Below are 22,500 nucleotides of genomic sequence, written 5' to 3' on the forward strand. Positions count from 1 at the left end.
CTCATCTCTTGGAGCTGGGTTCCAATTCGCATCAGACTGAATGAATGAACGTTTGCGGTTACTGCCTCCAGGAAGAATCCAAAATGTTAATTCGGTCAATCTCGGAGAGATTCGCCCGTGTGTGTAAGTTTACAGCACAAGACTTTCCTTCATAGACTGGACCACAATTTACAAATGATCTTGAGGTGCCTTTCATTTGCAGCTTTGATTCCCTGAGAGCAATGCTACGCCAGCTCCCTTGTCACACATTCCTCCGTTTACATTCCCCCCCCTACCCCCGTCAATATCGGACACTGGCCATAAGCAGCGTCGAGAAACCCTGTTGGCAGCTGCAAAGCTCACAGCACTTGTGGGTCTCTTGCCAGCACCAGGTAAGTTGGGGATGTAAAGCTTGTTGATAGCCTATTAGGAGGTGCTTTTCTGCAGTACTGTATTGTAGAGGGATCTTTATTCTGCATCTAATTTATACTGTACCTGTCATGGGAATGCTTACTGCTAATAGTGAAGGCAAAGCAAGTGGTGGTGGGGACTGGAACTTGCGTACTTCAGCATTGATATTTCTTACCTCTGAAGCCAAATATATATTTGTAAAAGGTACTCGAATCATTATATTTGCGTGTTTGATTTGTATGTTGAAAATCCTAATAAATATGCATTGTTTCCAGTTATTTTCTGCACAGCTGCTAATTTAATACTTGTTTTCAGCCTCCTTTTCACTTCCTCACCTTCAGTGTAAAAGGAGGCTCCTGAGGTGGGCATAACACACACCAGGGATGCTCACGGACCTCCCCACCGCAGCTCCATTGCTTGACCCTCTGAGAATCATGCTTGCGTTGGAGCCCAACCAGGGGTGTGATGCTCATTTTCTAAGGGAAGCCTGAATACGAATATTAGTCATTCAGGGAATTTCCGCTTGGCTGTCCTACTGCAGAGCCCCACCACCACGAGCGGGATTTTCCGGCTGCTCCTGTCCCAAGGCCGGAAAATCCCACCTGAGGTTAGCGGACCTTTGCCTGGTCCGTGACCCGCCCGCTACGATTCCTGTGGCGGGCGGGTTGGAACAATTCCACAGCCTGACTTTTGGAATGTTTTGAACAGACCATTCAGCTCCACGAGCTTGTTTGCCATTCAGTTGGATCATTCCTGGCCTGCAGTGACACATATCTATTCTGTAATTGAATAGTAACTAATGCTTTTAGATTTTTGAAAGCATCCTGCACATTTTTGCTGAAAAAGTATCTAGGAGAAAAATGGATGCAACCTTGAACATGTTTGGCTTGTTGCACAAGTTCAGTGGGTTGTTCTGAAACCCTTTCGTATCTGCATTCAGATTCCACCCGGTTCGATCGGCTAAAGGTCTTCTCTCATGGCTGTTAAGAATCTTTCGAGTTTGACTAGTTTTAATCCAATTTCCATTATGAGTCTACAGCGTAATTACCTGCTGTCCATCTGTGATGGAGGCAGGGTCAGTCATGGCTTTCGAATGGGAATCGGATCAACACCTGAAAAAGAAATGATCGCCTGGCTCCGGATAAGAGAGGAGTCGGACTAGCCAAGTTATTCACTGGCATGGACATGATGGACCAAATGTGCCGTAATTATTCTATGATCCCCATTTGCACAAATTGTACCTCATGCTGGTGTGAAGTTTGAGCCCCGTGCATTCAGGGGTGATTTTTCTGAGCATTGAGTTTATTCATGTTGTTGAGGTTTCTTGCATTGGGTGCTTGCTATGACTGCTGGTCTGCCTTATAGTTGACAAGAGCACGATGCTGTCACTTTGGAAGAATGGCCTACCTTCCATCACTGTCACCAATTACCTTGAGGAACCTCAACAAGCATGCACAAAAAGGTTATCATGGTGGACTTCCGGTGCACAGAGCTATGGTTTGACTCAACATTAACACTCATCTATACAGTGTGATTGCTCAGTACATTGAACTGCATTGAGTCTTGGAGAGGCACAAGATGTCAGGTTACACCTGTGATCATGTCAGATGCATTGTGAAGCGGAGGCAGCAAGCAGAGGCAAGGCTTCTCTAGGGCAGCTCACGCTGAGGTGCTCCATTATATTGTAGTGGCTGGCTGCAGAGAGTTACGGGGGGAAACCTGTTATCAGGCCTTCCCTCGATAGGTCATTGGCTGTGGATGGTGCAGAGGAGAGGATAATTGAGCAAGCTCATCTGTTCTGTTGACAGGCTGGGGGGTAGGGAGGCCCACCAGTTCTGGACTGGGCCTCCTTGAGTGGATCACTTCACTGCACTAGGGAGGCCCATCTGATAGAAATAACCCACCCTTGCTGAAACGCAACTCCTGTAGGCCATCACAAAACTGCAATGATGGTGGCCGGGGAGGAGCTTGAGGTCCAGGCCCTGGCACCCTGAAACTGAAGGAGAAAAGAGTCAATGCAAGGAAGCACCTTCCCCTCCCACATTCCTTCCCTCCCCTCCCAAAAACAAAACTGGAGGGGTAAATATATATACATATTTAAAATATAAATAGATGATTTGTAAGCCCTTTACTGCTGTTGCAGATTGTGTAGTGGGTGAAAGCGGAATTGAAGAGGTGGGTCTGGCAGCAGGCAGAAGCCAACGAGAGAAGAAGCGCTCGTATAAAGATTTGCTGAGAGAAGAGGAGGAAATAGATGCAGAAGTCCGAAAGTCAGCCAAAAAGAAAGCGAAGGTGAGGGCTGTTGTTTGTGTTTTTTTTTGTTTTCTAAACCTTTGCTGTTTTTGCTCACCCTGCGTGCAGCTGCTCCCATCTCGCATCCCCCACTATCCGAGAAAGAGTGACCGGAAGGGCTCAAGATTCAGGGGCTGTGATTCAGACGGGGGGGCGGGTAGCTGAGCAATGTCCAGTTGTGCTGCTTTTTATTTTGCTCATAGATACGACCCAGCACAGAGTAGGAAAGCCACGAGTGGTCTGACTGACCACAACAAACTGCTTTTTGTCGAAAAGCAATCATCAAACCGTCATTCTTGTTCATTCGCAGTTGGGTTTTTGGGGGGGGGGGGGTAGTAGTAGTCGTGCTGAACTCAGAATTGTTGAATCATATTTTTCTCAACTTTGGCAATCTTGATTAAACAGTGGAATACTGTAGACGATTCAATCTTTTCATCGGTGAATACGCAGTTTCGGTCTGTAGTAAGGCCTGTCCTTCCTCTCCCCGTCCATCTCTTTCAACCCCTACTGTAACTTTTATATCAGAACCCATCATCGTATTGCTGTCAAAAAACGAAGTGCATTGTGAATGATGGCAAAAATACCATTGCAAGCGTGTGGAAACTAACTCTGATAGCAGGAGTTTCTCTCATCTTGGTGTTCCTGTCACTAATTGTGAACTGTACTGAAAACAGTCCCAATCCTCGAATGCCTTGCTGAGTTTATGATGTGAGGATGTGATGGCAGGCCCGTCCCGAGTTATCTGATCTCGGGCAGGATGCCAGTAGGGAGGCACTACATTTGTCCTCGATGCCCTGGCGCACAAGGAGACAAATCAGCCAGGGTCCCCACCTCTGATTGGGACCCAGCAATCCATGCTGGAACTGCACAGATGTGGACAGAGGTGGAGGAACAGGACTTGGTGGAGTCAAAACAGTTTGCTGTCGCCCATTGTTGAGGCACAGACATGAATGATGTGCGAATAATGGAGATTATGTGCTGCCTGTGGATCCATAGCTTAGAAAGGAACTGGAAAAAGGGAAGAATGTGTCCCCTTTATGGATCTGCCACCATGGTTGCAATCCACAGTGAGATCTGCTCTTTGTGAACACTCTTCAGTTCTTTTCCCTGCATTACCTCACTGCCTTTTTCATCCAAATGACATCTCTTGGGTTATTTCCAAAAAGGACTAACTGTACACACGGAGGTATCCATCACAGGCGTGGGTACTAACTTGTGCACTTGCATCATTGTGGCATCCTATCCAAAGCACGCTGTTGTTTCAACCACCAATACAATGTCTTTTTTTAACCTTCTTGGTTTTACATTTTCTTTAAACTACCATTTTGATTCTCTCCATTTGAGCTGCTTTAGTTTCTCCAAGGTTTCTTGGCAGTGCTTTCCTAACTCTTGATGGAGGTCCAAGGCTTTCTCTCAGAGGTGCAGCTAAGATAAACACCTCACCTGTTGAGGGAAGCTCTTGGCCAATTGACTGTGAACCACATCCTGTGGCACCATGCGTCGACCACCAAAATGCTGCACCAACAATGAACACTCCTTTCCATCACTAACAAGCAGAGAGCCGTGTTACTACTTTCAATGTTTCAATGTGTATTGCTTACTGTGAGGGTAAGTTAATCAAACCAATTCCCTGTTGAATATCATGTTACCTTCTGCTTGACTTATTTGGGAGGATCGTATGAAACGGACATCCGAAATTAATGGGTAGGAGAAGACCAGCTGGTCCATCAATCTTGTCCTACGCTACAATAGCGGGATCATCGTAGATCGCAGGTTACTTCTGCCAATTGTTCATTTTCCATATGGAGCAACGCTGTTGGGACCATTGCCTTCAACATCCTGGAATCAGGTGATGGGTGACTTTTCTTAAAAGCGTGTGAAATATAAAGTTATCCAACAAAACTACAATCTATGATGACTGATGGGCAGCAGGAGTATGTCCTAATTGTCAATGGATTTATTCCTTCAATATTATTACCACTGTGATGCAGAGATCTCTGCAAATGCCAACAAAGTCACAAGAATTTTGATCGTTTGCATTTGCATTCTTTTATGTTGACCATGAGGCCTCTCAGAGCCCCTTGGAGGATGCTGACTGCCCCTGATGACACAATCGGCACGGGGCCAGCTCCACGCACTGCAAGTACGTTTCCATGACTGACAAACCAGTTGCTGCTCTTTCTTCTCCTTTGCCAGAGTCTACCCAGAAACCGTGGAATTTTGAGGGCAAGTTTGTGCTGTAGACTGCTGGGAATTTGGATGAAATGATCCAGGCTCATTTTCCTTGGGATCTCTTAACAATCAGTGTAAGAAAATGCTCACCCCAACTGTTGAGGGCAGAGATAGCGAGAGGAAAGAGTAGTGTTGTAATGCACCACACCACCCATTCTCCAGTTTGGTCTTGTTCAAAAAACTCGCTCATCTCTTAATTGTCCATTTAGCCTTGACTTGTTTCTATTAACATATATTCTGGTCCTAGTTATTAAATGTACTTGCGTTTGTGTTTAATGTCAATAAAGTTCTGAAATTAAATCTTTGGTTTTCTGTTTTTAAGGAGACTGAAGGTTTCCTGTTGGCTGCCGATTTTCATAAGAAGAAAAAGAAACTGCACCATTTAACGGGCGAAGAATTCTACTATGGAGGTATTTGGTGAAGTTGTTTTTCCAACATTTGTTTCTCTTTGTGATCGCTCTCCTTTGGGTACAAGTGGAGGCACTGGAGAAGGTGCAGAAAAGATCTACATGTCTGATACTAGAACCGAGAGGTTATAAACTCTGGAAAGATTGAACAGGCTCCGGCTCCTTACTCTAGTAAAGACAAGACCGAAAGGTCACCTAATAAGGATCTTTAAAATTACCAAAGGATTTGATTAAATAGCCATAGGAAAGATGTTTCTACTTGGGGAGTCCAAAGCTTGCTGAGTCTGGTACTTTTGCCAATTGGCTTAAATCTGTGGCCTCTGGGTACCCCCACTGGAAATATTTTCTTCTTATGCCATCTTATCAAAACCCTTCATAATTTTGAACACATCCGTAAAGGGTGCAACCAGCAAGTCCAGCGAACCCTAGATGTCAAGGGATATATGACATTGGATAAAGAAAAAAAATGGCCATTTCAGGGGGCTCAAAACTGTGGATGCCCAGAGGAGTATAGAAAATGGGGGTGGGGACTTAAAAAAGAAATTAGGAGAGCAAAGGGGGGGATTGACTGGCAAAATAAAAGACAATCCTAAGGTGTTTTAGAAGTATATTAACGGCAAGAGGTTAACCAGGGAAAGAGTGGGGACCGAAGTGGCGACCTCTGTGTAGGAAAGAAATAGGTGAGGTATTAAATGAGTATTTTGCATTTGTGTTCACCATGGAGAAGGACAAATATAGGTAGCAGGGAAGGGGACTGCAATATAATTGAGCAGATTAGCATTGAGAGGGAGGAGGTGTTAGCAGTTCCAGTGGGCTTAAAAGTGGATAAATCCCCAGGCCCAGATGAGATGTATCACAGGCTGTTGTGTGAGGCGAGGGAGGAGATTGCTGGGGCTCTGACTCTTAATTTTCAAACCCCCTCTGGCCACAAGAGAGGTCATGATGTGGAGATGCCGGCATTGGACTGGGGTAAGCACAGTAAGAAGTCTCACAACACCAGGTTAAAGTTCCACAGGTTTATTTGGTAGCAAATACCATAAGCTTTCGGAGCACAGCTCCTTCGTCAGATGGAGTGGATATCTGTTCTCCAACAGTGCACAGAGACACATAAATCAAGTTACAGAAGGCACAAGAGAGGTACCAGAGGACTGGAGGACAACGAATGTGGTAACATTATTCAACAATGGATGTAGGGGAAATCCAGGTAATTACAGGCAGTGAGTCTAACACCAGTGGTAGGGAAATTATTGGAAAAAATTCCGAGGAACTGAATTAATCTCCACTTGGATAGGCAAGAATTAATTAAGGATAGTCAGCATGACTTTGTCAAGGGGAGATCATGTCCCAACAAATTTGATTTGAATATTTCGAGGAGGTGACCAGGTGTGTAGATGAGGGCAGTGTAGTTGATGTAGTCTACTTGGACTTCAGTAAGGCTTTTGACACGGTCTTGCACAGGATACTGATCAAGAAGGTTAGGATCCAGGGCAATTTGACAAATTGGATCCAAAATTGGATTAGTGGCAGATGGTTGTTTTTGTGACTGGAAGCCTGTGTCCAGTGGTGTTCCACGGGGATCGGTGCTGGGTTCCCTGTTGTTTGTAGTGTACATGAATGATCTAGACAGGAATGTGGGGGTTATAATCAGTAGGTTTGCAGATGACGCAAATATTGGCGGTGTGGTAAGTGATGAGGAGGAAAGCCTTAGATGATATAGATGGGCTGGTTAGATGGGCAGAACAGTGAAAAATTGAATTTAACCCTAAAAAATTAGAAACGTCAATGGATGCGGGGATAGTGAAGGAGAATGGTTGAAGTAGAAGATCTCATTGAATGGCGGAACAGGCTCAAAGGGAGGTGATGTATTTTGGGAGGACTAACAAGTCAAGGGAGTACACTATGAACAGTATGACACTATGAAGTACAGAGGACCAGAGGGACATTGGGAAGGTGTCCAAAGATCCCTGAAGGCTGCAGGAGAGGTAGATAAGGTGGTTAAAAATGCATATGGGATACTTGGCTTTATTAACCGAAGCACAGAATATAAGAGCAGGAAGGTTATGATGGAGCTGTATAAAACACTCGTTAGGCCACAGCTAGAGTACTGTGCACAATTCTGGTTGCCGCACTATAGGAAGGATGTGATTGCACTAGCGAGGGTGCAGAGAAGATTCACCAGGATGTTGCCTGGAGTGTTTCAGCTATGTGCAGAGGCTGGAGTTGCTTTTCTTAGAGCAGAGGAGGCTGAGGGAGGGGGACCTCATTGGAGTGTACGAAATAATGAGGGACATTGATAGGGTAGATAGGAAGAAAGTTTTCCCCTTAGTAAGGGATCGATAACCAAGGTATTTAAGGTAAGGTATAACCAGATTTAAAGTAAGATGCAGGAGATTTAGAGGGGATTTGAGGAAAAGCTTTTTTACTCAGAGGGTGGTGGGAATCTGGAACTCGCTGCCTGAAAGGGTGGTAGAGACGGGAACCCTCACAACGTTTAAGAAGCATTTAGATGAACACTTGAAACACCACAGCATACAAGGCCACGGAGCAAATGGGATTAGAAAAGATAGGCGCTTGATGGCCAGCACAGACATGATGGGCTGAATAGACTCTCTCTGTGCGACAAAACTCTGACTCTGGGATAATGATGGGTGGCTTGTACCTGTTGATCCCTGTAATAAGTTGGTGATTTCAGAAGAGCGCTGAGAAAAATAATGGGGGGGTGGGGGGAAAGGATTGGAAAAAAACGATTGGATTCTGAAAAGGCTGGATAATGATCTTAGCGAAATAATTGTTCAGGGTTGCATGTCATCTACAGTGTAAATGTCTTATGAATTATTGTTAATGCCAATCGATTAAAGTTTATTAATGTCAGTTGCATTGTTAAGGGAAACAGATGATGGGTGTTTGAATATATAAATAGGGACAACTAGGACACTGAGCTCTCTCAGCAAGGAAAGGCTGTGTCTTAGATTTGACTTCAACTGGTGTGGATCCTTAACATCCAGCAGTCATTTCCAAACAGTTATGCTTGAAGGACATCCTTTCGATGGATTAGTAATCACAGACACCCTATATGAATATGGAAGTGTTGCATGTAAAGAGTGTTTTACTAATGCTGTAAAGATGTGGAGATGCCAGCTGGGTGGACACAGTAAGAAGTCTCACACCACCAGACTTAAAGTCCAACAGGTTTATTTGGTATCACGAGTTTTTGGAGCGCTGCTCCTTCATCAGGTGAGTGTTGGACTTTAACCCTGGTGTTGTGAGACTTCTTATTAATGCTGTAAAACAAGCAAGTAGTTACATCAGTGTGACGCTGCTTCTCGCTGCTCAGTTTTTACCCTTGGCAGGAGCCCAGAGAAATCCCGCTGGGAGCAAGGAGACAGAGCTGGAGCATGGGTACCAGATCATGGAAAGTGCATTTGGGGTAGCGGAGGGGGTGTGGTGGTGATGTCATCCGATTACTCTTAACCGCAGAGCCCTGAGGGCTCTCAATATTATTATTGGGCTGCTACTTAATCGCCAACTGCCTGGAATTAGGAGTTTGAGAAACACCAGTCTCCTGCACAGAAATGGACTATTTGACCAAATTGGTCTACACTGGTGTTTATGCTACACACACACTTCCGACTGTCCCTCTTCATTAAACACTGTCAGCACGATCTTCTAATGCTCCCTCCTTCCATTTACTTATCCAGCTTCCCATTTAAAGCATCAGTGATATTCGCCATAACTACTCATGGTCACAAGTTGCACAGCCTAACCACTCTCTGGGTAACCTGAACGGCGCAGGCTTGGAGGGCCGAAGGGCCTGTTCCTGTGCTGTTTTGTTCTTTGTTCTAAAGTAGTTTCTCCTGAATTGCCCATTGGATTTGTGCAGAAGGAGGCCATTCAGCCCATCAAGCCTGCGCCGACCACAATCCCACCCAGGTCCTATCCCCATAACCCCATGCATTTACCCTAGCTAGTCACCCTGACACTAAGGAACAATTTAGCATAGCCAATCAACCTAACCCGCACAATTTTGGAGCGTGGGAGGAAACCGGGGCACCCGGAGGAAACCCATGCAGACATGGGGAGAACGTGCAGACTCGACACCGACAGTGACCCAAAGCCGGGAATTGAACCCGGGTCCCTGGCGCCGTGAGGCAGCAGTGCTAAGCACTGTTTCACCGTGCCGTGACTTTGTGACTTTCTTATGCATATGCCCTCTGGTTTTAGAAATCCCCTACGCCCCCCCACCCCCCAAAAGTAGAAACACTTTATGTGCGCCTTCCCTACTAAATCCCGTCGTAATTTTAAAAGCCTCTCTTCGCTCAGCTCCCAGTCTGTTTGGTATTCCTGTGACGATGCGTTACGAAACAATTCACTTTAAAAAAAATTTTTCTGTATAAATGTAGAACTGTCACCGATGGAACCTGTGAAGAAGAAGAAGAAGTCTGAGGGTCATCAGGCTGAGTCTGCCATGGGTCTCCTCAAGGCTATAACCTCACCCGCAATGGCGGTTCCAAAACCTTCCAAAAAAGCCGAGAAAGCCTTTTCTACCTTCAGCTCGCCATCTTATCCTCCTCTATACCCGGAGAGTAGAAAGGAGCACAAGAAAAAAGCCAGCAGCACAGAGCACGAGGAAACCTCTGAGGAAGGGGATTTCCACAAGTCGAAGAAGATGAAGCCGCTCTTTGTGAATACGGATACTGTGACGGTGCGCGAGGCGGAGGGTTTGAAAATGAAACTCCTCCTCTCGCCCAAGGACAAATCTGGCACGGACGATGAGGCATTTAACTTTGCCATGACATCCAGTCTCAAGAAATCGTCCAAAAAGATTAGCAGGGAGGATCATGCCGCTTTCCTCTCCGCCCTCGACACCCACAGCATGCCAAAAGGAGTTGTTCGCAAAAAGCACAAGTCGGAGTCCCGGGTGAGCGAGAGCTTCGATTCCGAAGCGCACTTCTACACTGAGGTCCACGCCAGCAACCTCTCCGAGTACGACCTCTCGGGCCTGGAGGCGCTGGATACGGCGTCGTCCTCCGGCGGGGAGCTGGAGGCGGGAGAGCTGGTCATCGATGACTCTTTCCGCGAGATGAAGAAGAAGAAGAAGAAAGACAAAAAGAGCAAAAAGAAGAAGGACAAGGAGAAGCACCGAGAAAAGAAGCACTCCAAGTCAAAGAAGATGCACCCCCATTCCCCGGGGAAGGTCTCGTCAGCCGGTAAGTGCTGCCACTCGTCACAGTCGACGGTGAGCGCACCTTATGCGATAAATGTGCCCCCACCTTCCATATTCCACATGGAAGGACAGAGTGAGAAAAAGAAGAAAAAGGAAGAGAAAGACAAAGAAAAGATCGAGAAACCGGAAAAGGTGAGGAATCTGTGACTTGAAAATTCTTTGATTTGATTTATTATTGTCGCATGTATTAACATACAGTGAAAAGTATTGTTTCTTGTGCACTATACAGACAAAACATACTGTACATAGAGAAGGAAACAAGAGAGTGCAGAATGTAGTGTTACAGTCATAGCTAGGGTGTAGAGAAAGATCAACTTAATGCGAGGCAGGTCCATTCAAAAGTCTGACGGCAGCAGGGAAGAAGCTGTTCTTGAGTCGGTTGGGACGTGACCTCAGATTTTTGTATCTTTTTCCCGACGGAAGAAGATGGAAGAGAGAATGTCCATGGTGCGTGGGATCCTTAATTATGCTGGCTGCTTTGCCGAGGCAGCGGGAAGTGTAGACAGAGTGAATGGATGGGAGGCTGGTTTGCGTGGTGGATTGGGCTACATTCACGACCTTTTGTAGTTCCTTGCGGTCTTGGGCAGAGCAGGAGCCATACCAAGCTGTGATACAACCAGTAAGAATGCTTTCTATGGTGCATCTAAAAAATTGGTGAGAGTCGTAGCTGACATTTCCTTAGTCTTGTGAGAAAGTAGAGGCGTTGGTGGGCTTTCTTAACTATAGTGTCGGCATGGGGGAACCAGGACAGGTTGTTTTCGGCCCATCGAGTCTACTCTGCCATTCAATCATGGCTGATATATTTCTCAACCCCATTCTCTCGCTTTTCCCCCGTAACCTTTAATTCCCTTACCAATCAAGAGCCTATCTATTTCTGTCTTAAATGCACTCAATAACCTGGCCTCCACAGCCTCCTGTGGCAATGAATTCCACAGATTCCCCACCCTCTGGCTGAAGAAATTCCTCCTCATCTTGGTCCTAAAGGGTCATCCCTTTACTCTGAGGCTGTGCCCTCGGACCCAAGTCTCTCCTACTAATGGACACATCTTCCCCACATCCACTCTTTCCAGTATACTTTCATATTCTGTAAGTTTCAATGAGATCCCGCCCCCATATCTTTCTAAACTCCATCGAGTACAGACCCCGAGTCCTCAAACACTCCTCGTACCTCAAGATTTTCATTCCTGGGATCATTCTCATGAACCTCCTCTGGATCTTCACCAAAGCCAGCACATCCTTCCTTAGATACGGGACCCAAAATTGCTCATAATCGTCCAAATGTGTTCTAACCAGAGCCTTATACAGCCTTAGTAGTACATCCCTGCTCTTGTGTTCTAGTCCTCTCGAAATGAATGCTAACATTGCATTTGCCTTTCTAACTGCCGACTCAACCTGCAAGTTAACCTTGCGAGAATCCTGAACTGGGACTTCCTTTGCATTTCCCATTTCTGAATTCTCTCCCCATTAGAAAATTGTCTACGCCTCTGTTCTTCCTACCAAAGTGCATACCCTCACACTTTCCCACATTGTATTCCACCTGCCACTTTCTTGTCCTAACCTGTCCAAGTCCTTCTGCAGCCTCCCTGCCTCCTCAATACCACCTGTCCCTCCACCTAACTTTGTATCATCTGCAAAAGTTTTTTTTTTCAAGTATATTTATTTATTTGTCGCAAGTAGGCTTACATTAACAATGCAATGAAGTTACTGTGAAAATCCCCTAGTCGCCACACTCCGGTGCCTGTTCGGGTACACCGAGGGAGAATTTATCATGGCCAATTTGCCTAACCTGCACATCTTTGGATTGTGGGAGGAAACCGGAGCACCCGGAGGAAACCCATGTAGACACGGGGAGAACATGCAAACTCCACACAGACAGTGACCCAAGCTGGGAATTGAACTCGGGTCTCAGGCGCTGTGAGGCCATGATGTGGAGATGTCGGCGTTGGACTGGGGCAAGCTCAGTAAGAAGTCTCACAACACCAGGTTAAAGTCCAACAGGTTTATTTGGCAGCACTAGCTTTCGGAGCCTCAAGCTCCTTCAGGTGAGTGAGGACTTGTGTTCACAAACAGGGCATATAAAGACACAAACGACTTTATATGCCCTGTTTGTGAACACAAGTCCTCACTCACCTGAGGAAGGAGTTTGAGGCTCCGAAAGCTGGTGTTACCAAATAAACCTGTTGGACTTTAACCTGGTGTTGTGAGACTTCTTGCTGTGAGGCAGCGGTGCTAACCACTGCGCCTCACTGCCCTCAGTTCCTTCATCTAGATCAGCGGTCTCCAAACTCCGATCCGGATGCGGCCTGCTGCGGGCCGTAGTTTGGAGACCCCTGATCTAGATCATTAATGTATGTTGTGAAAAGTTGTGGTCCTAACACTGCCCCCTGCCGAACTCCACTAGTCACCGGCTGCCAGCCTGAAAAGGACCCTTTATCCCCACTCTCTGCCTTCTGCCAGTCAGCCAAACTTTGATCCATGCTAGTGATCCATGCTAGTGTCTTGCCTCTAACAGCACGGGTTCTTATCTTACTCAGCAGCCTCCTGTGCAGCACCTTGTCAAAGGCCTTCTGGATTATAATTGGAAAGCAGCAGTTTATGTGCTGAAATAGGTATCAAAGTGATCGAGAATCTCTTTTCTAATTATATTTTTATCCATTTTTGACAGAAAAAGAAGAATATGTCTGCTTATCAACTGTTTTGCAAGGAGTATCGTATTAACATTGTTGCTGAACACCCAGGAATAGGTGAGCATTATTTTAGTGCATGTTGTCAGCGTGCTTGCTTGTCGAAGGTAAAGGTCTCATTTCTTGGAATCATAGGATCCTACATTGCAGAAGGAGGCCATTCGGCCCATTGAATCTGCACCAACCACAATCCCACCCAGGCCCTATCCCCATAACCCCATTCCCTTACCCTAGCTAGTTCCCCCGACACTAAGGGGTATTCTTGGGTATTTGTCCTTGATTTAGGAAACTGGACGGGGAGTGGACTTGTGTCTGTAATGCCCTGAACTAGTTGCTACGAGATTAGTTTTGGATTATCCCCTTTTTGCCTCCAGAGGTTCTGCCAAGGCATTGCTACTGAGATCACCAACTAGTTGATAAAATCACAGTGGTGCAGCCAGAGAAGGCCATTTGACCCGCTGTGCTTGTGCTGTTTCTCTGAAAAGTCTATCCAATTAGCCCTAATCTTTCTACAAAACCCTGTTTGGGGGGGGAAAAAGCAGTTAATCATCATCATTGAATGGGACAAAGATATCGTGTTCCTCCAGTAGTGAAGCAAAGCTCTTGCTGATCTGAGTACCATGTATGGGAACGGGATGACCACAGTGAGAATTTCGCAAGACCAAAGGAAGGCAGCAAGGTGGCACGGTTGTTAGCACTGCTGCCTCTCAGCGCCAGAGACCCGGGTTCAATTCTGGCCTCAGATCACTGTCTGTGTGGAGTTTGCACATTCTCCTCGTGTCTGCGTGGGTTTCCTCCGGGCTCCAGTTTCCTCCCACAGTCCAAAGATATGGGGGTTAGGTGGATTGGCCATGGTAAATCGCCGCTTGAGTGTCAGGGGGACAAGCAGGGTAAAATACTTGGGGTTAAGGGATAGGACCTGGGTGGGTTTGTGGTTGGTGCAGCCTCGATGGGCCAAGTGACCACCTCCTGCACTGTCAGGATTCTAAGTCTTGAGAAGTTTGGGTAAAATGGCTCCCGACCTGGTCACCAACTATGTTTCTGGAAGAGTTGAGTTCGACCCTTCTGCCATTCAGCGTGATCATGGCTGATCCTGTATCTCAATGCCATATTCCCGCTTTCTCCCATATCCCTTGATGCCATTAAAATCTAAAGCAAAACAAGCGGAAGGATGGAGCTGGGATTAGGTGGTTGCTTATTAGGTTGATTGGCCATGCTAAAATTGCCCTTAGTGTCCTGGGTTGCGTAGGTTAGAGGGATTAATGGGTAAATATGTAGGGATATGGGGGTAGGGCCTGGGTGGGATTGTGGTCGGTGCAGACTCGATGGGCCGAATGGCCTCTTTCTGTGCTGCAGGGTTTCTAAGATTCTATTCCGAAAGCCAGTTTAAGCACGATGGGCCAAACGTCCTCCTGTACCATTAAATGCTACAATTATACAAACAGTTATCATGTGCTTTGTTGAGGCGATCCAAATTAAGAAGGCGTACAGTGTGTTAGCTTTTATTGGCAGAGGGATTGAGTTTCGGAGCCATGATGTCTTGTTGCAGCTGTACAAAACTCTGGTGCGACCACACTTGGAGTATTGCGTACAGTTTTGGTCGCCGCATTATAGGAAGGATGTGGAAGCATTGGAAAGGGTGCAGAGGAGATTTACCAGGAAGTTGCCTGGTATGGTGGGAAGGTCTTATGAGGAAAGGCTGAGTGATTTGAGGCTGTTTTCGTTCGAGAGAAGAAGGTTAAGAGGTGACTTAATAGAGGCATACAAGATGATCAGAGGATTAGATAGGGTGGACGGTGAGAGCCTTTTTCCTCAGATGGTGATGGCTAGCACGAGGGGGCATAGCTTTCAATTGAGGGGTGATAGATATAGGACAGATGTCAGAGGTAGGTTCTTTACTCAGAGAGTAGTAAGGGCGTGGAATGCCCTGCCTGCAACAGTAGTGGACTCGTCAACATTAAGGGCATTTAAAGGGTCATTGGATAAACATATGGATGATATTGGAATAGTGTAGGTTAGATGGGCTTTAGATTGGCTTTAGGTCGGCGCAACATTGAGGGCCGAAGGGCCTGTACTGCGCTGTAATGTTCTATGTTCTAAATTAAAACATGTTAAGATGCAGGGAATATTAAACTGAGATACTGGAGGTTGACCAGTCCCCATTGATATAGAAAGGCAGTTTGTGAAAAGCCAGACCAGAGAAACCAGAGAACATGATTCTCTAATGCTGAAGCCACATATAAAAACTTAGAGTAACCAGTATTGTGTCGCTTGGTGTCTCATTAATGTAAGATGCGGTTCACTGAGTGCCACACTTTATACCAGTAATGGGCAACTTAGGCAGGTGAGTGAGTTGTATGAGTGACCCTCCTTCATCTCAGTGGGGCGCCAGATTGAAATCGGGCTTGTTCATTAACCGTGACCCCATGAATAAGATTAAATACATTTAAATACATTTGGGGCAGCACGGTGGCACAGTGGTTAGCACTGCTACCTCACAGCACCAGGGATCCGGGTTCAGTTCCGGCCTCGGGTCACTGTCTGTGTGGGGTTTGCACGTTCATAGAAACCCTACAGTGCAGAAGGAGGCCATTCGGCCCATCGAGTCTGCACCGACCACAATCCCACCCAGGCCCTACCCCCATGTCCCTACATATTTACCCGCTAATCCCTCTAACCTACGCATTTCTGGACTCTAAGGGGCAATTTTTAGCATGGCCAATCAACCTAACCCGCACATCTTTGGACTGTGGGAGGAAACCGGAGCACTCGGAGGAAACCCACGCAGACACGAGGAGAATGTGCAAACTCCACGCAGACAGTGACCCAAGCCGGGAATTGAATCCAGGTCCCTGGAGCTGTGAAGCAGCTGTGCTAACCACTGTGCTGCTGTGCCACCCACGTTCTCTCCGTGTCTGCGTGGGTTTCCTCCAGGTGCTCCGGTTTCCTCCCACAGTCCAAAGATGTGCAGGTTAGGTGGATTGGCCATGCTAAATTGTTCCTTAGTGTCCAAAGACCTGTAGGTCAGGGGGATTTGCGGGGTAAATATGTGGGGTTGTAGCGATAGGGTCTGGGTTAGATGCCCTGTTGGAGAGTTAGTGCAGACTCGATGGACTGAATGGCCTGAACTGTCGGGATTCTTTGATTTTATGAATACATGCCGAATATTTCATAATGGTTAATAATGTTTTCATAATTTCATACCACGACATGGTGGCACAGTGATTAGCACTGCTGTCTCATAGCGCCAGGGACCAGGGATCGATTCCCGGCTTGGGTCACTGTCTGTGCAGAGTCTGCATGGGTTTCCTCCGGGTGCTCTGGTTTCCTCCCACAGTCTGAAAGACGTGCTGGTTAGGTGCATTGGTCATGCAAGATTCTCCCATCAATGTTCCCAAACAGGCACCGGAGAGTGGAACTAGGGGATTTTTCACAGCAACTTCATTGCAGTGTTAATGTAAGCCTACTTGTGACACTAATAAAATAAATGAAACTAATGAGTTATAGGATATGCTTAATCATTTGTATAGTAATAAAACTAATGTCAACTTCAAATGATAAAAACAAAAGAAATACTTACATTTTTTGACACAGAGGGAGCGCATGGCTCTCACAGTCAATGTTGTGAGCAATCAGCACACACCTCACTTCACTCACCCTCACTTTACGTCCGTATTACTTCAGCCACATCGGTAGGAAAAAAATAAGCAGGTGCAAATCGGCAGAATGTGGCAATCCTGCGCATGGACAACAAAAATGTCTTGTGGGCCGCACTCAGCACCCAGGTGGGCAGCGTGTGGCCCCCGGACCGCAGATTGCCCACCATTCCTTTATACTGATTCTATCAAGTCTTTCAAAATCGAATTCGATGGATTACTGATCCATCAAATATGGACCTGAATTTGGGGTGTAAAATTGCTATTTATAAAAGGCAGCTGAGATCATGAAAGAAAACTCAAGATGTCAAGAGACTTTGATTTTTCATTTTTGTTGCTTAGTTTTTCTGTTCGTTGTGTTTGGATATCCTGATTTGAGGATCAGTATACCTCTTTGAGCTTAATCATCGATCCCATCCTTCAGTAAATCGGCAAGACAACGTCTGCTTGGTCACTTCATTGAGGTTAAGTGTAAATTCAAATTCTCGCTGTTTGTTGCCTTTGCTACAGATTTTGGTGAGCTCAGCAAGAAGTTGGCCGAGGTATGGAAACAGCTCCCCGACAAGGAAAAACAGGTAAGCATCGCCTGTTCCTGCACTGTGTTCAGACCAGCTTTTAGAAACCGTCCTGTTATAAACTGAGCACACACTGTTACTTTGCAGCCAGCTTGGGTAATGTTCACATGGAGATTTAAGCAAAACGAGTTGTACAGTGCTGATTCTTGATCCGATCCCCAGCCAGTTGATGAAGTATGGAACCAGATATCACTACTTTTCTTGATAATAGGATTATTAGTAGAATTACATACTCTTTTCTGTAAGAAGTCTTACAACACCAGGTTAAAGTCTGGAATCACGAGCTTTCGGAGCGCTGCCCCTTCATCAGGTGAGTCTCACCTGAGGAAGGGGCAGCACTCCGAAAGCTCGTAGTTCCAAATAAACCTGTTGGACTTTAACCTGGTGTTGTGAGACTTCTTACTGTGCCCACCCCAGTCCAACGCCGGCATCTCCACATCATACTCTTTTCTCTACTTACAGATGCTGCCAGACCTGCTGAGATTTTCCAGCATTTTCTCTTTTGGTTTCAGATTCCAGCATCTGCAGCAATTTGCTTTTATCCAGTGTTTAACTCACTGCCACTTCTCTTCCAGGAATGCCTACCCTGAAGAAGTACTGCTCTTCTCTCTGACAGGATTTCCGTATGTCTCTTTCCCCCCCAACCCCCCCCCACCCCATCTGCTTTCCATTTCTCTCTTAATGTTGGACAAGGTATTTACCAAGACTCGCTTCCACGGCCACATTTCCTTCCTCAGTGATTGTCTTCGTTTCCGACTTACCCAACATGGATTTCAACTCAACTTCCACCCCGTATGTAACCTCCAGGATTACAAGTACCTCCAGGATATACAACATTCTTTGAACTGCTGTTCTCGCTGCATCCTGAAAGCCACACTCAGTGCCATGCACCGCCACATGACACTCGACATCTCTCTCCAGCAGCACTGTCTTACGCTCTCAAAGCTATCCCTGTCCCCAGTTTCATTTCGTCCTTCGTATCATTTGACACCTTAACAAGAAACTTTTCCTGTTTCTTGCAGATGTTAAGGAACGCAAGCTTCAACAACTCACCAACACCACTGCCCACCCTAGGCCCCCCACCAATCCCAATCCCTCAAACTCCGTCTCTTCTAGCCCCAGCCCTTGCTGTGTGTTCACCCTCCGACCTTCCCCTCTCTGAGGCTGAGCATGCTGTTCTCAGCAAAGGACTCAGCTTTGTACCCTTGCGTCACCACCTCAGTGAATTCCGGGCTCGACATGATGTTGAACTCTTCTTTCGTTGCCTTTGTCTCTTTGGGCGAGAGTCCTCTCCCCGTTCCACAGATCTTTCACGTGCCTCCAATTGAACACCCTCACCGGGACAACTACCTGCCCTTGATCTTTTAATTGAGAACTGTCGACGGGACATTGGCCATCTTAATTTTTCGGCCCCCCTCACCCATTCCAACCTCTCTCCTTCCAAACTTCCACCCTTCGCTCCCTCAGGTCCAACCCCGACTTTGTCATCAAACCTGTCGACCTGTTGCTGTCTGGCATACTGACCTCTACCTCACAGAGGCTGAGCACCAACTCTCAAATACTTCCTCCTACCTCCCCCGGGCCACACCACTGAACATCAAGCCATTAACTCCAACACCGTTACCGACCTCATTTTCTCGGACGCCTTCCTCCCACAGCTTCCAACCTCATAGTCTCCCAACCCCGGACAGCCCTCTCTACCTACTTGCCAAGATCCACAAAAAGGACTGTCCTGGTAGGCCCATTGTGTCAGCATGCTCCTGTCCCACTGAACTTACTTCCTCTTACCTTGACTTCATCCTCACTCCTCTGGTCCATTCCCTCCCCACCTACATCCAAGATTCCTCTGATGCCCTGTGTCATATTGACAGCTTCCAGTTCGCAGGCCCTAACCGTCCCCCATTCACCATGGATGTGCAATCTCTCTACACCTCCATCCCACACCAGGACGGCCTGAGAGCTCTTCGCTTCTTTCTTGAAAAGTGGCCTGAACAATTCCCATCCACCACCACCCTCCTCCGCCTGGCTGAACTCGTTCTATCTCTCAACAATTTCTCCTTTAACTCAAAGATGTGCGGGTTAGGTTGATTGGCCAGGTTAAAAAAAATTGCCCCTTAGAGTCCTGAGATGTGTAGGTTAGAGGGATTAGCGGGTAAAATATGTGGGGGTGGGGCCTGGGTGGGATTGTGGTCGGTGCAGACTCGATGGGCCGAATGGCCTCCTTCTGCACTGTAGGGTTTCTATGATCCCACTTTCTCCAAATTATAGGTATAGCAATGAGTACTCGCATGGGTCCTAGCTACGCTTGTCTTTTTATGGAGTATGTGGAACATTCCTCGTTCCAGGCCTACCCAGGCCCCCCTCCCACAACTCCTTTACCGGTACGTCGATGACTGTTTTGGTGCTGCTTCATGCTCTCGTCTGGACCTGGAAAAATTAATCAATTTCGCTTCCAGTTTCTATCCCTCCATCGCCTTCACCTGGTCGATCTCAGACATTTCCCTTCCCTTCCTTGACCTTTCTGTCTCCATTTCCGGCAATAGACTATCTACCAATACTCACTACAAGCCCACTGACTCCCACAGCTGTCTGGACTGGACTGCAGCTCTTCGCATCCTACAGCCTGTAAGGACTCCATCCCTTTCTCTCAGCTCCTTCGCCTCCGTCGCATTTGTTCCGATGATGCCACTTTCCAAAGTGGTGTTTCTAATATGTGCTTCTTTTTCCTCAACCGTGGATTCCCATCTACAGTTGTTGACAGGGCCCTCAACAGCGGTCCATCTCCCGCGCCTTGACCCTCACTGCTCCCCTCCCTCCCTGAACAAGGATAGAGTCCCCCTTTGTTCTCACATTTCACCCCACCAGCCTCCGCATGCAAAGCATAATCCTCCGCCGTTTTCACCAACTCCAGCGTGATGCCACCACCAAACACATCTTCCCTTCACTCCCTCTGTTGGCATTCCACAGAGACCGTTCCCTCTGGGATAACCTAGTCCACTCCCCCACTATACCCAACACCTCTCCCGTCACTCATGGCACCTTCCCATGCAATCGCAGAAGGTATAACACCTGCCCCTTTACCTCTTCCATCCAAGGCCCAAAACATTCATTCCAGGTTAAGCAGGGTTTCACTTGCAGCTCTTTCAATTTGGTCTATTGCATTCTCTGCTCCCAATGTGGTCTCCTCTATATCGGAGAGACCAAACATGGGTGATCGCTTTGCTGAGAACCTTCGGTCTGTGCGCAATCAGGACCCTGACCTTCCGGTTGCTCGCCATTTTAACACACGATCCTGCTCCCGTGTCCACATGTCTGTCCTTGGCCTGCTGCAATGATGTGGAGATGCCGCCGTTGGACTGGGGTAAACACAGTAAGAGTTTTAACAACGCCAGGTTAAAGTCCAACAGGGTTATTTGGTAGCAAATACCATTAGCTTTCGGAGCCCTGCTCCTTCGTCAGATGGTGGCAGATATCCACTCCATCTGACAAAGGAGCAGGGCTCCGAAAGCTAATGGCATTTGCTACCAAATAAACCTGTTGGACTTTAACCCGGTGTTATTAAAACGCTTACTGCTGCAATGTTCCAGTGAAGCTCAACGCCAACTGGAGGAACACTATCTCATCTTTCAGCTAGGCACTTTACAGCCTTCCGGTCTCAACGTCAAATTCAACAACTTCAGATGATTAGCTCTACCCCACCTCGACCCCTTTATTTTCATTTTATTTAATTTTTAACTGTTCTCTACCTTTTACTTCTTTATTGTCTTTATTTTTCTTTCTCCTTTCCCTCAATTTTATCCCCCCTTTTCTTCCCCTTTCCCCCCTTTTCTCAGTTTTACCTCTCTCCCACCCATCCCCCCAACACACACACACTCACATCTTCATCTGTCACAGCTTACCCTCTGATTTCAGCTTCTCTGCCATTTGGCCATTCACACCTTCTATTCTCTCTATGGGCTGCCATTAGCAGCCTTTTCTCTTGTTTTTGTGGCTATGACTCATCTTTCATTCTCTTACCCTGCAGTATAAATATCTCCCACTTTCTATGCCTTTTAGCTTTGACAAAGAGTCATCTGGACTCAAAATGTCAGCTCTTTTCTCTCCTTACAGATGCTGCCAGACCTGCTGAGATTTTCCAGCATTTTCTCTTTTGGTGGTAGCGTTACATACATCTGCTTCCTGCCAACTACCCCCATGTCCCAGCAATCTCTCTTTGTAAGTCCTCTAGGTACTCTTGGCGGCACGGTGCTACAGTGGTTAGCACTGCTGCCTCACAACGTCAGGGACTCGGGTTCGATTCCCGGCCAGGGTCACTGTCTGTGTGGAGTCTACACGCTCTCCCAGTGTCTGTGTGGCTTTCCTCCGGGTGCTCCGGTTTCCTCCCACAGTCCGAAAGACGTGCTGGTTAGGGACATTGGCCATGCTAAATTCCCCCTCAGTGTACCCAAACAGGCGCTGGAGAGTGGCGACTAGGGGATTTTCACAGTAACTTCATTGCATTGTTAATGTAAGCCTACTTGTGACACTAATAAATAAAGGATCTTAACACTGGTTTCATTTCAAAATAGATGCCCATGTCGATAAACTTGAGTTGATATTTCGTGGTCATGTTAAATGAAACAACTTGCATTTCTATGGCACCATTGACATCCTCAGGTCATCCTAAACATTTTGCAACCTGTTATTTACTTTTAAAATGTATTCAATTATTTTAATAACTAAATGCCACATCAGTCAAAGGACGGCAACATCCAACAGTCTGCAAACTAAAGGGCGGCACGGTAGCACAGTGGTTAGCACTGCTGCTTCACAGCTCCAGGGACCTGGGTTCGATTCCCGGCTTGGGTCACTGTCTGTGTGGAGTTTGCACATTCTCCTCGTGTCTGTGTGGGATTCCTCCGGGTGCTCCGGTTTCCTCCCACAGTCCAAAGATGTGCGGGTTAGGTTGATTGGCCGTGCTAAAAAAAATTGCCCCGTAGTGCCGAGATGCGTAGGTTAGAGGGATTAGTGGGTAAATATGTAGGGATATGGGTGTAGGGC

General features: G+C 46.8%; 1 protein-coding gene across 2 annotated transcripts in view; it reads left to right on the forward strand.

The window, feature by feature from the left end:
- Positions 1-22,500, forward strand: part of hmgxb4a (HMG box domain containing 4a) — a 60,487-nt gene that overhangs the window by 16,136 nt on the left and 21,851 nt on the right. The window contains exons 3-7 of one of the 2 annotated variants that reach the window (XM_078237571.1): positions 2,534-2,682; positions 5,237-5,324; positions 9,722-10,677; positions 13,211-13,289; positions 17,396-17,460. In XM_078237571.1, the coding sequence (XP_078093697.1) occupies positions 2,534-2,682; positions 5,237-5,324; positions 9,722-10,677; positions 13,211-13,289; positions 17,396-17,460 (1,337 nt within the window). The remainder of the gene's footprint in view (positions 1-2,533; positions 2,683-5,236; positions 5,325-9,721; positions 10,678-13,210; positions 13,290-17,395; positions 17,461-22,500) is intronic. The other variant, XM_078237572.1, reaches the window with a different exon arrangement.

This window comes from Mustelus asterias, chromosome 21 (assembly GCF_964213995.1).
Source record: "Mustelus asterias chromosome 21, sMusAst1.hap1.1, whole genome shotgun sequence".
Lineage (NCBI taxonomy): Eukaryota > Metazoa > Chordata > Chondrichthyes > Carcharhiniformes > Triakidae > Mustelus > Mustelus asterias.